This window comes from Dendropsophus ebraccatus, chromosome 3 (genome assembly GCF_027789765.1).
Source record: "Dendropsophus ebraccatus isolate aDenEbr1 chromosome 3, aDenEbr1.pat, whole genome shotgun sequence".
NCBI lineage: Eukaryota > Metazoa > Chordata > Amphibia > Anura > Hylidae > Dendropsophus > Dendropsophus ebraccatus.
The window spans coordinates 64,391,648-64,409,210 of NC_091456.1; the positions used below are offsets into that span (position 1 = coordinate 64,391,648).

Below are 17,563 nucleotides of genomic sequence, written 5' to 3' on the forward strand. Positions count from 1 at the left end.
CTGCCACCAATGGCTGTGTCGGGAATAATTTCTATTCACCGGAATGCTCTTTTATTTAGCTTTTACCAAAATATTTTAAAGCCTGCCACCTTGACAAGGTAGCCTCTGTAAGGATGTCTAGCGAGTTAGGGAAAGTAAGCAGCAATCTATACAGTGCGCTGCTTAGTGTCCGGACCCACTTAACCATTTCTGGAAAAACTGGGCATTAGGCAGTTTTTGATGTATGCCTCCTACTCACCCCTTCGCACTCCTGCCTATTTCCTTGCCTGTCGTCTTCCTCTGCACTGCAGCCAATAAGGACCATTAGGTAATCCCCAGACACTACATCGCAGATGAAGATGCCAGGCCAAGACACAGACAAAGGGGTAGATTTATCTAAAATATAGGCCTTTTTTTTTGGAGTGGATAAGTAGCAAAATTTTGAGCAACCGAATAGCAATTTTGCAACTTTTCCCTGACATACACTGATCATGCCTACTTCAGCTTAGGCTGAAAGTAGGCATGATTTATCATGTGTGACTAACTAAAATAGTCGCACATGGGTCGCAGACTGACTCCACACTAGAGGTGGTGTATTTCTCCATCTAATGTGGAGCCGGTACGCGGCTCCATGTGTCGGGTGCAGTACACAGAGTGTAAGGGGTTAGGTAGTGATGCAGTAGCATCACTACTAACCCTCTGGGCCTGTACAGTAAGGAGAGGTGCATAGCGCACCCCTCCTTACAGCACAGGAGCAGGGAATCCCCTCCTTAAAGAGGACCTGTAACCCCCCGTGCCGGGGTGACAGGCTCCCTACCCCCAGTTAGATCCCTTTTATACAGACAGTTTCCTCTACTAAGGGCGGGTTGACACTACGGAATTCTCGCGGACAATGTCCGCGGAATTCCGTCAGCTGTCCGCCCGCACGGGCATGCGCTTTTCCGCCATGTCACTTCTTTCAGCATATAGCTGAATACGCCGGCCCATAGAATGGTGTCTATGGAGCCGGCGGAAAAGCGCATGCCCGTGCGGGCGGACAGCTGACGGAATTCCGTGGACATTTTAAGCGAGAATTCCTCAGTCTGAACCCGCCCTAAATCTGTAAATTATTGAAAGAAAACACAACACATCTAAAAACAATTTTTAATTCAAATAATAACACCCCCACACCCCTCGCTACCAATTTTATTGTACATTAAAGTCCGCTGGTCATCAACGTAGTCCTCTGCGTACCGGTATCTGAAAAAAAAGGGAGAAGAAAATGCTAATTACCTAGGAGGCAAACCAGGGCCAATGAGACTATTTAGAGACAATTCTGAGACAAACAAATCAGCACCACAGAAGATAGACCAGGCTTATGCTGCGTTTACATGGAACGATAATTCGCCCGATCGTATGATTAACGATGTCGGAGTAACGATTTTTTTTTTCATAACGATCAGCCTTTAGACGGTACGATATATCATATGGAAAATTCGTTTTGTGATCGTTTTGCGATCACTTAAGCCTATCTCGCACATAGGAAAAATCCGTGAACGACTGTTTACACAGAACGATATGCGAATTTTTTGCGAACGATGATTTTAGAACATGTTGTAAGATCAAAATGAATGATTTCTCGTTCGTTGTTTGGTCGTTCGCAACGTTTACACGTACGATTATCGTTCTAATTCGATCGTTAGCCTGCGAATTTGCACGATAATCGTTCCGTGTAAACGCACCATTATCCCTAATAGTAAATTGCACTTTAAAGCGACTCTGTACCCACAATCTGTCCCCCCAAATCACTTGTCCCTTCGGATAGCTGCCTTTAATCCAAGATCTGTCCTGCGGTCCGTTCGGCAGGTGATGCAGTTATTGTCCTAAAAAAATACTTTTAAACTTGAAGCCCGTGCTAAACAGGAGTATCTGTGCCCTAACTTTGCACAATCTCTCTGTCCCTCCTCCCCACCCTCTTCATCACTAGGAATGCTCCAGGCAGATTGCCTGGACATGTCAATTCTTTCGACGGAACGCAGAATCCACCCGTGCATAGAATAGTGTCTATGGCATTGGCTTAAATGAGCGCCGCCACGCGCGGGGACGAGCGACGGATTACGCCGCGGGTTCTACCTGGCAATTCCGTAGTGTGCACGCACCCCAAGGGTATGTTCACACTGAGTAAATCAGGCGGAATTCCGCTGCAGAGATTTCCTACCTGTCTCAGTGTGCCATAGGCTGTCTATAGGAGAGCTTGCGCGCCTCTGCTGCTGCCGCCCAAAGAAGTGACATGTCCCATAGGGAAGCAGTGTCACTCTAAGACAGGCGAGAACTCTCCGTCGCAGAATTCTGCCTGATTTACTCAGTGTGAACATACCCATAGAGTAAAAAAATCACTTTAAGAAAAAAAAACTTTGTTTTTCAATTTTTTTAAGAAAAAGGACTTTACCTATTTAAAAAAAAAACTAACAAAATAAAAACAATTGGTGTCACTTCATGTATAAAGGGGTACTCTGGAAATAATTTTATTTTTTTGCAGAGCCAGCGGTGATAGCAATCACAGCTAGGTGTGGAGATGCTTTGCGCCAGCTTCCCGCACAGCAACGTTGGTGGCAGAAGGTGTCGCTCCTTGCTGCTGCTGCCAGTCAATGGAAGTCAATATAGAAATAAAAATGTACACATTTACTTTAATGAAGTTCTTTGACTTTATTACAGCAACATATTAACAAACTTGTTTTTCAGTCTCAGGAGTACCCCTTTAAAAGGTGAACGTCACTTTAAGGATTTTTCTAAACCAGCAGGAAAGCTTTCATTTGTTCATATTGAGGTGAGGATTTCTTTGTACTTAGGCCTAAGTTAACATTAAAATAAAAGGCGGACATGACATTGTACCGAAGACCCCTCTGCTTAGTTGTCTCCTGCTATGACCCTAATAAAAGGCAGACTGCAACCTGACACCTAATGTTTTCAAGCGGTTGCTAATAAAGTTTTTTTGAGAAAAAAAAAAAAAAAAAAAGGTTGCTGTTGTTGTAGCTTGTTCACTCCACCCTGTTCACATGACCTCTCACATCGCAGTGTGAGCGTTCCATCCGACTTCCCGTTCCAAACCACGTGTGCATGCTGCGTGTTCCTGGCGTCTTGTCCAGGCGGAGGTTCTAACGGGGCAGCATGGCGAGCCAGGGCCACTGCCTGCGCTTCGAGGGCTGCAATTTCTTCAGGCAGCGGCTTGTTCTGTCCACCCTGAGCGGGAGGCCGGTGAAAATTCAGAAGATCCGAGTGAAGGACGAGAGTCCCGGAATAAGGGGTAAGGTGAACTGCAACATAGTGGGAGAGGTGACCCCTGCTGTGCAGGAGCTAAGCCCGTGTGCATGTGCTTGTGTCTGCTTGGTGGACTGCAGTCTGGTGTTCTCTGTTATCAGCCATGTCATGCTGGGGTATATGGACTGATCTTCAGGGAGAGAAGTGATCCCACCATCACTACTCCTCTCTAGGTCCATATGTCAGCATAGCATTGCTGATGGACCTGTTACCTCTGGCTTCTGCTATAGGGAGTGGTTATCATGTTGTACATGAGCTCATATTATATTTCATATGTTACATGTATCTCAGAATGTTTTTTTTTCTTTTTTTATGGTATTCCTATTATGACAGCTGAACACCCAGCAACAAGATGTATATGTAGTTACCTCCATGTGAGTTCTGTCATATCCAGCAGTGTAAGATGTTTCATGTGCATTAAAGGGGTTGTCCATGGAAAAGGACATCTTTCTATATTCTAAAAATAATAAACCTTCTTATACTTGCCGACACTCCTGCCCCTTCACTGGTCCCTGGTTCTCTGTTGTCTCCGCTCAGTCACTGAGGGGACAAATCCCGTAGGGTTGGGACATCATAGTATCCGAAAGAAGTGGAGAACAAGGAACATTGGCTTGGCAGCTGCAGAGGCTGGAGTATAATTATTATATTTACACCTAGACAGTGGTGTAGCTACCATAGAGGCAGGGTAGGCAGTTGCTATGGGGCCCGTGCAGGAGGGGGGCCCAGGGGAGAAGGTAAGAGCATATGTCCTTTTGCTTAACCCCTTATGTACTGCAGTGTGTAAGTGACCCAATGTTTACTTACATGCTGCAACACAACAAAAGGGTTAACAAGCAGAAGACAGAGATCTCTGCCTCACTGCACTGATAACCCTTGACATCTGTTCTCCAGCTGCCCAAATCTCCATGCAGAGGTCCATGCAGAGGTCAGGGGTTATCAGTGCATGAGCAGAAAAGCAGATATCTTTGTCTTCTGAACTTTGGGTCACTTACACACTGCAGTACATAAGGGGTAAAGTGACTACCACCAGGCCCAGGCTGAAGCACTGGAGGTGGGCCAACCCTAGCCCCTCTATGATAGGTAGATCTAGGTTGTCGGCTCCTGCACCTATGTATTTAACCCTAAGGGCTCCTAATGGGCCCTTATAGGTAAAAACAGTGGACTGTCATAGCAAGAAGCCATTGGCTCTCTGCTCTGTCACTCTTGTGGCTGCAAGAACATCACAGAGCATATAATATATATATATGCACAGTGCTTTGTGCTGTCCACAGTGGAGGGAGGCCCAGTGAATCCTAGCTACGCCCCTGCACCTAGATCTGGGCTTTATCCCGAACCCCTGAGTGATGTCACCATATCTGACCAGCCCTTCCAGCCAATACCGAAACCACCGGCACTCCGGTCTCATCTGTGGTGCGGTGCACGTAGTAAAATTGTTGCATCAATAAAGAAATCCCAGCCCTTCCAGCCTACATCCTTACCTACCTGTATATCTATATTGAGACCTTTTAGGGAGAGTGAGGTGTGGTTACAGCATGCTGTCTTGTAATGAATTCGGTAACTACCCCATTGTCTCCAGTGGGATCGGTTTTGGCACTTTGACACTCGGTTTGGTCAGCTGCGCCCCAGGGAAACTTGTTGGATCACTGAATATATGGGAACAAGCCCCAGTTGATAAATTAGTAAAAGGCAGCAGTGGCTGGAGACTGTGCTGTCACACAAGGTCTCTGATGGATTTCCTTGTAGTTTACTATGTACAGTGATATTTGCAGCAGATGCCAAATGGGTTAAAATAAAAGCCTACTACATATTTATATCAGCTGTCTATGGTTATACAGTAAGAGACTGTTCTGTACTCACCAGCACCCCCTCTCCATCCCACCCTGCTGCCTTTGTACACCTCTTGGAGGACACGCTCTTGCTTCTCTCCTGCTGACATCCGTTCAGGCCTTCCTTCATTTATCAGTCACACGTCACCTATTACATGGGGAAATATGCAGCTTGTTTTTTATTCTACTTAACCCCTTAGTGACCGCCGATACGGCTTTCTACGGCGGTCACTAATGGGCCTTATTCTGCTGCCATCAGCTTTTTACGGCGATGGCAGAGAATAAGATTGCGGGGCCGGGACGGCCCCCACCCCATCCCCCCGGCTACCGGAGGTAGCTGAGGGGTTGGGGCAGTGTGTGGGGTCCGTCCCGGCCCCCCCCCCTTACCGACGATCGCCGCTATTAACGTTATAGCGGCGGCCGTCGGTAAAGAGGATTACCGGTGCCGCCGCCACCTTTCATCTCCCCCCGCCGTGAATCTACGGCGGGGGGAGATGAAATAAGTGTATATCAGACCCCAGATCAGACCCCCCTAGTGCCCCGATAACTAACCCCCCTCCCCCGGCGGCCATCATTTCCAAGATGGCCGCCGCAATCGCTGTGAACCGACTAACGTCGGTTCACAGCGATTAAAAAGTTAAAATGAATGAAAGCCCCATGCTCTCCGCCACCGGAGGTAGCGGAGAGCATGGGGCAGTCATCGGGGACCCCCCTGTGGGGTCCCGGTACAAGCGATCAGCGGTATATACTATATACCGCTGATCGCTTGTACCATGTGCTCCTGGCACTTTTTATCCCCTGTCACCATAAATGATTGGTGACAGGGGATAAAAAGTGATGTCCCCCCACCCCCCAAGTCGCCCCCCACCCCCCCTGTCACCCCCGTCCCCCCCGTCCCCGAGTCACCCTCCCTTCCCCATATACTCACCGGATCCACGGAGCTCCTTCCTCCTCGACGTCCTGGCTGGTTATGAAGTGCGCATGCGCTTCACAACCAGCCAAGCTCTGAAAATTTAAAGTGACAGAGACCAATTTGGTCTCTGTCACTGAACTATGATTACTGTGATAGAAAATATCACAGTAATCATAGTAATACAGTGAAAATGAATGTATAAAGTACAAAAAGTGACAAACATACAAAAAAATAAAACACACACTTTTTATTATAGTAATAATTGCAGTTTACTCCCAAATTACCCCTAACCCTACCCCAGATTACCCGTAACCACCGCACGTTGCCCGTAACCACCGCACGTTGCCCGTAACCACCGCACGTTGCCCGTAACCACCGCACGTTGCCCGTAACCACCGCACGTTGCCCGTAACCACCGCACGTTGCCCGTAACCACCGCAAATTGCCAGTGACCCCCTCCAGATTGCCCGTAACCACCCCAAATTACATGTACCCACCCCAGATTACCTATAAGCACTTCAGTTTATCAGTAACAATCCCAGATTGTCTGTAACCCTTCCAGGTTGCACATAACCCCCCCAGGTTCCCCGTAATCATGCCAGATTACATGTAACCCCCCCCCAAATTGCACGTAACCACCGCGCGTTGCCTCTGACCACGCCACGATGCCTCTGACCACGCCACGATGCCTCTGACCACGCCACGATGCCTCTGACCACCGCACGTCGCCTCTGACCACCGCACGTCGCCTCTGACCACCGCACGTCGCCTCTGACCACCGCACGTCGCCTCTGACCACCGCACGTCGCCTCTGACCACCGCACGTCGCCTCTGACCACCGCACGTCGCCTCTGACCACCGCACGTCGCCTCTGACCACCGCACGTCGCCTCTGACCACCGCACGTCGCCTCTGACCACCGCACGTCGCCTCTGACCACCGCACGTCGCCTCTGACCACCGCACGTCGCCTCTGACCACCGCACGTCGCCTCTGACCACCGCACGTCGCCTCTGACCACCCCAAATTGCCAATGACCCCCTCCAGATTGCGGTGCCCATGTCAGATTACAGGTACCCACCCCAGATTGCCTATAAGAACTTCAGTTTATCCATAACCACCCCACATTGCCCGTAACCACCCCACGTTGCCCGTAACCACCCCAGATTGTCTGTAAGCACAGCAGGTTGCCCGTAACCACCCCACGTTTCCCGTAACCATCCCAGATTGTCTGTAAGCACAGCAGGTTGCCCGTAACCAGCCCACGTTGCCCGTTACCAGCCCACGTTGCCTGTAACCAGCCCACGTTGCCTGTAACCAGCCCACGTTGTCTGTAACCAGCCCACGTTGTCTGTAACCAGCCCACGTTGCCTGTAACCACCCCACGTTGCCGTAACCACAGCAGGTTGCCCGTGACCACCACACGTTGCCCATAACCACCACACGTTGCCCGTAACCATCCCAGATTGTCTGTAAGCACAGCAGGTTGCCCGTAACCAGCCCACGTTGCCCGTTACCAGCCCACGTTGCCTGTAACCAGCCCACGTTGCCTGTAACCAGCCCACGTTGCCTGTAACCAGCCCACGTTGCCTGTAACCACCCCACGTTGCCGTAACCACAGCAGGTTGCCCGTGACCACCACACGTTGCCCGTAACCACCACACGTTGCCCGTAACCACCCCGCGTTGCCTGTAACCACCCCACGTTGCCTGTAACCACAGCAGGTTGCCCGTGACCACCCCATGTTGTCCGTAACCACCCCAGATTACCTGTAACCACCTCAGGTTGCCCATAACCACCCCTGGTTGCCCGTAACCACCCCACATTACCTGTAATTTCATTTTTTTTATTTTATTTTAGTAACTGCGCTATTCTAATAACCATTACTAGCTGCGGTTTTGCTCCTGTAAATTGGCGCTCCTTCCCTTCTGAGCCCTGCTGTGTGCCCATACAGTGGTTTATGCCCACATATGAGGTACCGTTTTACTCAGGAGAACCTGCGTTACAGATTTTGGGGTGAATTTTCTCTCCTGTTCCTCGTCAAATTGAGAAATTTCAAACTAAACCAACATATTATTGGAAAAATTCGAGTTTTTCATTTTTACTGGCCAATTTTGAATACTTTCCTCTAATACCTGTGGGGTAAAAATGGTCACCACACACCAAGATGAATTCTTTGAGGGGTGCTCTTTCCAAAATGTGGTGACTTTTGGGGGGAATCTATTCTGCTGACACTACAGGGGCACTGCAAACGCACCTGGCGCTCAGAAACTTCTTCACAAAAATCTGCACTGAAAATGCTAATTGGCGCTCCTTCCCTTCTGAGCCCGGCTGTGTGCCCATGCAGTGGTTTATGCCCACATATGGGGTACTGTTCTACTCAGGAGAACCTGCTTTACATATATTGGGGTGACATTTCTCTCCTGTTCCTCGTGAAATTGAGAAATTTCAAACTAAAGGAACATATTATTGGAAAAATTCGAGTTTTTCATTTTTACTGTCTACTTTTGAATATTTTCCTCAAACACCTGTGGGGTCAAAATGCTCACCACACCCCAAAATAAATTCTTTGAGGGGTGCACTTTCCAAAATGGAGTGACTTATTGGGAGATTTTACTCTGTGGACACTACAGGGGCTCTGCAAACGCACCTGGCGCTCGGAAACTTCTTCAGCAAAATCTGCATTGAAAAAGCTAATTGGCGCTCCTTCCCTTTTGAGCCCTCCTGTGTGCCCATACAGTGGTTTACGCCCACATATGGGGTACCATTGTACTCAGGAGAACCTGCGTTACAAATTTTGTGGTACTTTTTTCCTCTTGTTCCTCGTGAAATTGAGAAATTTCAAACTAAAAGAACATAATATTGGAAAAATTTGAGTTTTTCATTTTTACTGTCTACTTTTGAATACTTTCCTCTAATACCTGTGGGGTCAAAATGGTCACCACACACCAAGATGAATACTTTGAGGGGTGCACTTTCCAAAATGGAGTGACTTATGGCGAGATTTTACTCCGCTGGCACTACAGGGGCGCTGCAAACGCACCTGGCGCTCGGAAACTTCTGCAGCAAAATCTGCATTGAAAAAGCTAATTGGCGCTCCTTCCCTTCTGAGCCCTCCTGTGTGCCCATGCAGTGGTTTATGCCCACATATGGGGTACCATTGTACTCAGGAGAACCTGCGTTACAAATTTTGGGGTACTTTTTTCCTCTTGTTCCTCGTGAAATTGAGAAATTTCAAACTAAACGAACATATTATTGGAAGAATTCCAGTTTTTCATTTTTACTGTCTTCTTTTGAATACTTTCCTGTAATACCTGTGGGGTCAAAATGGTCACCACACACCAAGATGAATTCTTTGAGGGGTGTACTTTCCAAAATGGGGTGACTTATGGGGGGTTTTCTCTCTGCTGACACTACAGGGGCACTACAAACGCACCTGGCGCTCAGAAACTTCTTCAGCAAAATCTGCATTGGAAAAGCTAATTGGCGCTCCCTTCCTTCTGAGCCCTGCTGTGTGCCCATACAGTGGTTTACGCCCACATATGGGGTACCGTTGTACTCAAGAGAACCTGCATTACAAATTTTGGGGTGCTTTTTGTCTCATATTCCTTTTGAAAATGAGAAACTTTAATCTAAACGTATATATTATTGGAAAATTAAAATTTTCAATTTTTTTACTGCCTAATTGTGAATACTTTCCTCCAGCCCCTGTAGGGTTAAAATGCTCATTATACCCCTAGATTAATTCTTTAAGGTGTGTAGTTTCCAAAATGGGGTCACTTATGGGGGTTTTCAGGATACCAGACTTCTAAATCCATTTAAAAAAAGAACTGGTCCCTAAAAAAATCAGTTTCACGAAAATGTGATAATTTGCTGATAAATTTGTAAGCCCCATAACACCCTAAAAAAGTAAAATATGTTTACCAAATTATGCCAGAATAAAGAAGACATATTGGTAATGTGACTTAGTAACTAATTTATGTGCTACGACTTTCTTTTTTTAGAAGCAGAGAATTTCAAAGTTCATAAAATGCAAATTTTTTTAATTTTTCATGATATTTTGATGTTTTTCACAAAAAACACACAAAGTAGTGACCAAATTTTGCCACTAACATAAAGTGCCATATGTCACGAAAAAACAATCTCAGAATCGCTAGCATACGTTAAAGCATCACTGAGCTATAAGAGCATAAAGTGAGACAGGTCAGATTTTGAAAAATTAGCCTGGTCATTAAGGCCCAAACTAGCTGCAGCACAAAGGGGTTAAAGTGTCACTGTCGTGAATTTTTTTTTTTGCAGAAATCAATAGTCCAGGCGATTCTAAGAAACTTTGTAATTGGGTTTATTATCCGAAAAATGCATTTTTATCATGAAAAAGCAGTTTGAAGCTCTCCCCCCTGTCTTCATTGTTCTCCTATGGAGAGAGCTAAAGAAAAGACCAAAACAGGACAACAAAGAGTTAATCTACAAATCCCTCACGGGATATCTCCTGGGACAGTCACCAGTGACCTGTCTGAGCTCGGATTACAGCTGTCACCCAGCTCTGTGCCTGTAATCCTCTGTTATCTGCTTTCTGCTGCCGGCTAACTCCCTCCTTCCTCCTCCCCCCTCCCCTCTCCCTAGAGCAGACAGGGGACGACTCCTGCAACAAGTCACAATTTTCAGATTTTTCAGAGTGGATGAAAAAGAGGAAGGAGGGGGGGACCTGGGAAAAGGCTTTTTACATGCAGATAATGGCAGATTTGGCTAATAAACCCAATTACAAAGTTTCTTAAAATCGCCTGGACTATTGATTTCTGCAAAAAAAAAAAAATACGACAGTGACTCTTTAAACAGATCCTTACTGATTCATTGGCTGAATGCTTGACATATCGGCTTATTCAGCAGTAGGGTCCCTTAAAGTGGCCTGATCAATATTTGTGCATCGTTAATTTGATCATTTCCTCTTGGGCAGGATGTGTGTGTGTGTGTACAATGACATGTAGAAACCTAACCACTCTTCTCCTTTATTACAGACTTTGAAGCAAGTTTCATTAGACTGCTGGATAAAATAACCAACGGGACTAGAATAGAGATCAATGAAACTGGTGAGTGTTGTGTGCTTACAGGCCGCGTCAGACAAGCTCTGGGGATCTGTCTACCTGTGCTGGGGGTAAAATGTTGTATCATAACACAGTCTGGTCTACTTTACCTTTTGTTGAGTAGTTTAGTATACTTTACTGCTGTCTGTCCTAGAATAAGGTACTCCAGTAAGTTTCTGCAGTTTGTCCCCACCCCAATTTGTCCTTCCAAATGGCTTATAGTCGAGCCACTAACCACACCCAGAATTCCTCTTTCTCAGTGCTTGTTATAGAGCCAATGGGAAGACCTTGTGTTCCCTCTGTGAATTTGGCTCGGTGTATGTGTTTGCTGTTCGCTATGTATGACTGTGATTGAACTGGAAAAGTGCTAGGTGGTATGATGCAGAGTATATGAGATTATGATAAGATATAGAAATTTTCCTATTAGGGTACATGATTGAACAGTCAGTGTCTGGTTCTGCAGGGACAGATCCAAAGAACAAAGGTGCCTCTTTCTTTTTGTTACTCTCTCTGCAGATTGTTGCTCATGAGCTGGTGCTGTACAGAAGAATAGTGAATGAGACAGATTTGCTGGGACTGCACAGCGCTGGGTCATGAGTGGCCCCTACAGGGATTAAACAGAAGAACAGTTTTGCTTTAAAGATATTGGGGAAGGCTCAGCAACGTGTTTTCATAATATCACTGTTCATTAGCTGCAGAGCGAGACAGACGGACTGTGATGTTGGGATGCGTACCTTCTGTAGTCTGTGCCCATCTGCTGCTGATTGAGCGCTTTCTACTTGTGCTGTGCAGAAGCAGTTAGTTGGAGGTGTGGCTCACAAATATCACAGATCAGGCTCTTTTCACACCATGTTAGTGGTGGTTGTTTTCTGCATGTTTTAGAATATTCTCCAGTGCATGTAGCAAACATCCCCCTAAACCCCGATCACCAAACCATTTCTCTGTGAAACGCAGTGAAGTTTTTCTAGAACATTTATAGGGTTTAGCCGTCGTTTGCACTCCCCCGGTCTCTCATGGGGTTTTTGGTGTCCCTCGCTTTCTGTAGCCGCTGTTACTTCTGAAGCAACCTCGTCTTGGCAGTGACAGCGCGCTCAGCCAGGGATTGGCTGAGCAGGTTGTAACTCCAAAGATGAGCTTATCTCGAAAGTAATGGCGGCTACAGACAGCTGGAGGCGCCATCTACTACACCAGGACAACGCGGTAGCGCTGAGAGATAAGCATTACATGTTTGTTTTTATATGGCAGAAACATGTTAAAAATTTGCGAGCACCTGATAACCCCTTTAAAGGAGTACTCGTGGCATTGAGCTATATATATATATATATATATATATATATAATCTCAAACCCATACTTGCCTAACACGCTCCCTGGGGTCCCCCGTGACATCTTTGCACCTCCCGCTGAACACTCTGGCCCCTACGTCTGCAACGGACTCATCCCAGCAGTTACAGCCTGCTCGCTTAGGCTGCCTTCCCACGTTTCGTGTTCCTGACGGAACACCGAAGTGGCATGCCAGTACCGGAGTCCCCCTCGCGCCCGGACAGCATCTGTAATTAGATACTGGGAGCGGGGGAACTGTATTCATAAGAGCCGGGCTGTAGTAACAGCACCGCGCGGCTGCTTCATTGCAGCGCTTATGAATACAGTACCCCCGCTCCCAGCATCTAATTACAGATCCTGTCTGGGCGCGAGGGGGACTCAGGTACTGGCATTCCACGTCCGTGTTCCTCAATGTGGGAATGCAGCCTAAGTCACTGGCTGTGGCATTCTCGCTTCCATCGATTATGGGCTGAGCTGGGTGTCACTGATGAATCTTAAAGTGGTTGTCCAGTGTTTCGTATTTTTTTTACATACTTCTACCGTTGCATATAAAACAATTAACATCCTATGCCTACCTCTCCTATTTTGGTGTTGCCTGTGTCCCCTGTTAAATGCCGAGCCTCCACTTCCGAGATGAACTTGTCTCAGGATTGACAGTCCACTCAGCCAATGACTGTCCGTGGGGCTCTCCTCTCTGTGATTTACCTCATCAGGCTGTCTCGAGTTTGTCTCAGGAGTGGAGGCTCTGCAGTCAGCAGGCGACACCAGAAGAGGCCCCAGGTGGAGGGCAGCATAGGATATATGCTTTACATGCAGCAGCAGAATATATACACTACCTAATGGCAATATTAATACATTCCTTCCCACCTTTAAGAAAGCGAAAACTGAATTCTGCGAAGGGTGAGTTCCACAGCTGGATCATGTGGAGAGATGTGGGGCCGTGTGATGGGAGACTGCAGTGCTGCTGTAATCCATTATTGACATTGCAGATCAAGTGACTTGTGTGGAAGCTGCCAGAAGCATGAGATGACTGTATTACAGCTTACTAATAACCTCCAGAGATTCTCCCAGAAATCAAATATTAAATATTATCTGATGTTACCAAGTAATAAGATGAGAACATAAGAATTGCTTTAAGAACTTAGTCAGTTATTGATGAGAACTTAGTAAAAACTTTCTCCGGAGGTAGCTCGGCTTTGGCATCACTGCTGAACAAAGTACAAACTATGAGCCAACATGTTAATGTTTCTTTTGGTATCTTAAGGGTATTGTCCTGAACAACATGCATAGAGCGCTTTCACTAGCAGCCGGCAGTGTTGTCATTTGGTTGGTCTCCCTGAGTTCAGCAATCTGTTTCTCTTATGGCTCTACTAGGCATTGCTCCCATCTAGCCAGAATCCTGCTCCACACTGATGAGGGGCAACACCCCGAAACAGCTGTATGTGGATGGTAACCTAGCCTTGGTTTATCCCTTGTCATTACATTGACTTATAGGGCCACTTAATATGGTGGATTTGGTGGTTTCCTAACAGGAGCTGCCCCTTGGCTGGGTCCTTCCCGGAGGGGATATCTGGCTAGTCCTGTGTTTGAGACTCTTCAATGAGGCTCCACGGGCTCCTCTTTTGCATATTTATGTTTCCCAGGGGGCAATGCACCTAGGACTTGACTGCATTGAGCGCTTTTGTTAGCAGCTGGCAGTGTTGCCGTTTGGCTGGTCTCCCTGAGTTCAGCAATCTGTTTCTAAAATGTTAGGGGGCATTAACATGTTCCAAGCACTGAAGATGTACTGTGGACCGGAAAGCTGAACTCCTAGCATTATGATTTATTATGATGCTGGGAGCTCCGGGGCAGTTACAATCTTTGCGCTACTGTAATGACACAGTGTGTTAGCACAGTAATGTGAGTATTTGAACTGCTTCTTACCTCCCGGTGTCGTCATGAATCATGATGCCAGGAATTCTGCATTCCAGTCCATAGCACATCATGCCTGCCTTTATGTATGCTGTTGGTTTTTATTTTAACTTCACAGCTCTATTTAGTGCCCCATTGTGGTGCTCAGGCTTCTGCATTCCGCTTTGAGCCGGTGGGTCCTAACATCAGTTAGTTACTCAGCTGCAACAACGTACAGGGGCGTGTGCTGCTGCCGGCCAATCAGCATTCACCTTTACTGGGCCAGTCTGAGCAGAGAGACATCTGACATCCCTTCCTGCTTTTGGTCGGTCTTTTTTTTTTTTTTTTTTTTTTTTTTTTTTTTGGTTACTGTAGACAAAATGACCTTAGTGTTGGAGCATTGTCTGCAGCTTTCCAGTAAGTGAGACACCTAGTGTGTATAGCATTGTATTTCAGGCAAAAAAAAAAAAAAGTAAATTGCTGAGATGTAGCATATCATCTCCCCTGCTGATTTAATATAATTTAATTGGTAATGACAGTGGCCATTTAACACAAATTTTTATTTTTTTATTTAACAGATATTTATTTTGTGTGGGAAAATTTTTATATGTCTAGAATTGCGAAAATTGAAAAGTTATCGTAGAGTAAGCATGGCCTTGGACTGAAGTATATTTGGTCTTTGCCTTAATGACCTGCCTGGTTTAGCCTAAAAGGAATATACTTATCTGAGAGACCTAAGACATATTGAAAGGATATGCCATAAGTGTCATCTGGATGGAGGTTCCACCTCCCGGCAACCCGGTCCCCACTGTGGAGTGCGCATTGATAAAAGTACCTTTTTAAAGGGGTTGGAGTGCTGTAACCTCCTTAGTGTTTACCATGGTGGGAAGTCTGTTCATAATTGCAATCACTGTACCATTTGTATCTGCTCTGTAATTGGACAGGATAGTGCTGCATTACCTTATACCACTATGAATAGTACACTACTTGCAAGTACAAGCCTAAGTAAACATGCCAGAGTCTCTTCAAATAGCTGATTGGAGCAGATGCTTGGAGTTGGGCCCCTATGGATCTAATAGTGACACCCTTGAGGTTAAACTATCACTCTTTTTTTTATATTTTGGTTAAAGGAGAATTCGTCCATAGCAAATAGTTGTCAGGCAGCAGGGGAAAAAATTAGCATGATTGATTTCCTTCTTTCTTTTCCCCGTGATGTGCTGTATGACTGACCTTGGGACCCCTGCTGGAAGGTATTTTCCCCCGAGTTGTGATAACCTCATGACCAGGGGGTGGGATGCCTGACCCGGCTGATAGACAGCCTGCTGAGTCAATCGGTGACTGGAGCGGTGTCCCACCCCCGTCACTGACTGGCTGAATGGGCTATCAATTAGCCAGTTCATAACATTGGCAGCACGGGAGATCCCAGAGCCCGGCAGCGGTCCCAGGGCCACTCAGATGGTGTATCGCGGGCATGTTGAGAGGTAAGTCAGTGCTGATTGTTCGTTCTCTCTCTCTCTCTCTCTATATATCTCTCTCTCTATCTCTCTCTCTCTCTCTCTCTCTCTCTCTCTCTCTCTCTATATATATATATATATATATATATATATATATATATATATATATATATATATATATATACCCCCGTGCCCTGCAATTTCAAAAACAACTCCTGAGGCACAGGTTATGTTGTGCAATGTTCCACTGTCTTAGATTGTTGTGTACAGTGAAACAACCACAATATCATGCATGGACTTGTTTGTCGATTACAACATTAGTTCTTATTCTTAAATTTTTCAAAGTTTCTTCAGGTCTTGGAGGCATTGAACTATGGTTCTATAACACTATCTTATCTATGTACATTTAAACGGGGTTATCTAGCGTAACACAACTTTAAAGGGAACCATTCACCCCATGGCCCATTGTTGACATGGAGAAATCTCTGATTCTTCTTCTCGCGCCCATTATGGTAATGAGCGCCGCCGGGTCCGAAGTCCAGCCTTCTCCCTGCCTCCGACACTTGATTGACGCCAGGTCTTCTTCCTCCTCGTCTTCGTTCTTCTTGCCGGATCCCGCGCAGGCGCCGTGACGGTCGTTTTCGGCGCATGCGCAGTTCACAATTGAAGCCGCGCCGCAGCTTCACTGTTTACTCCGCGTGCGCCGATTGTCTCGAGCACGTATCCTGTTTACCGTGCAGGCGCAGAAGAGGTGACGAGACCATCGCAACGGCGTCTGCGTGGGAATTCGTCAGAAGACTGAAGACTTCAATCAAGTTCCAGGAGGCGTGGATAGGCGGCGACGAGAAGAGGACCTCATGAATAAGTTGGACTCGTCCGTCGTTTCCTATGGACGTTGGACTCATCTCGTCTCATTACCATAATGGGCACGAGAAGAAGAATCAGCGATTTCTCCGTGTCAACAACGGGATCCGGGACGGGACCGGGAGCGATGTGGTAAGTATATTGACCTTTATGTCACTGTATGTCAGTTTCTACCTGGGGCCACGGGGTGAATGGTTCCCTTTAATATATTGTTGCTGGCATATGCAAAACAATACTATACTACTTTATATTGTGGGTCATGTGTATAGTGAATAGGATGTATGGGAAAATACAGAAAGTAATACGCGGAATAAGCCTAGGCTTTCATTTTGATGGTACAAATTCATTCATGAATTGCTTTGGCTATAGTTAAATTTGGCATCCATATTTATAGGAAGCTCATAACTGTCTTCTTTTCTAGGTACTTCCTTATATTATCAGCCTGGCCTCCTTATGGGTGGACCTGTGGAACACGACTGTAATATACAACGCTCCATTGGCTATTACTTAGAAAGCTTGATCTGTCTTGCTCCATTTATGAAGCATCCGTTAAGAATTACCCTTCGTGGTGTCACCAATGATCAGGTTGATCCCTCAGTAAGTTGCAATAACAGTAAGAGGACTCCTTTTCTTCTCTTTTTGACATGTGACAGCCTTATTAAAGTGTACTACATCAGAGTCACATCCAAGGTTATTAGTTGGGATCTGTGTGTTCAGACCTGGATCAGACAGTGGGTAGAGGAGCACCGTATTGTGCCACTCTCCCAGCTAATTCTACTTTGTATGGGACTAAGACGGACCTATAGATGTTTGTGTGACTGCCATGTGGTTTAGACTTTGTATATGTGTCTATATAATTTTTTTTATGACAGCGCCCCTTTAATACAGATTTTTTGAATTCATTGTGTTGCACAATCACAGCAGTTAAGCCTTTTAATT

The 17,563-nt window shown here is 46.2% G+C and overlaps 1 protein-coding gene across 5 annotated transcripts in view; it reads left to right on the plus strand.

Moving 5' to 3' along the window:
• Positions 1–3,015: 3,015 nt before the first annotated feature.
• RCL1 (RNA terminal phosphate cyclase like 1) overlaps positions 3,016–17,563 on the plus strand; it is a 58,436-nt gene continuing 43,888 nt past the window's right edge. For 3 of the 5 annotated variants that reach the window (XR_011362148.1, XR_011362149.1, XM_069961924.1), the window contains exons 1-3: positions 3,016–3,262; positions 11,029–11,100; positions 17,046–17,221. Coding sequence is in view for 3 of the 5 variants with exons in the window: in XM_069961924.1 (XP_069818025.1) it covers positions 3,127–3,262; positions 11,029–11,100; positions 17,046–17,221 (384 nt within the window). In the remaining 2 variants the exon portion in view is untranslated. Of the gene's footprint in view, positions 3,263–11,028; positions 11,101–13,204; positions 13,317–17,045; positions 17,222–17,563 lie in introns of those variants that run through there. The other 2 variants (XM_069961922.1, XM_069961925.1) reach the window with 2 other exon arrangements.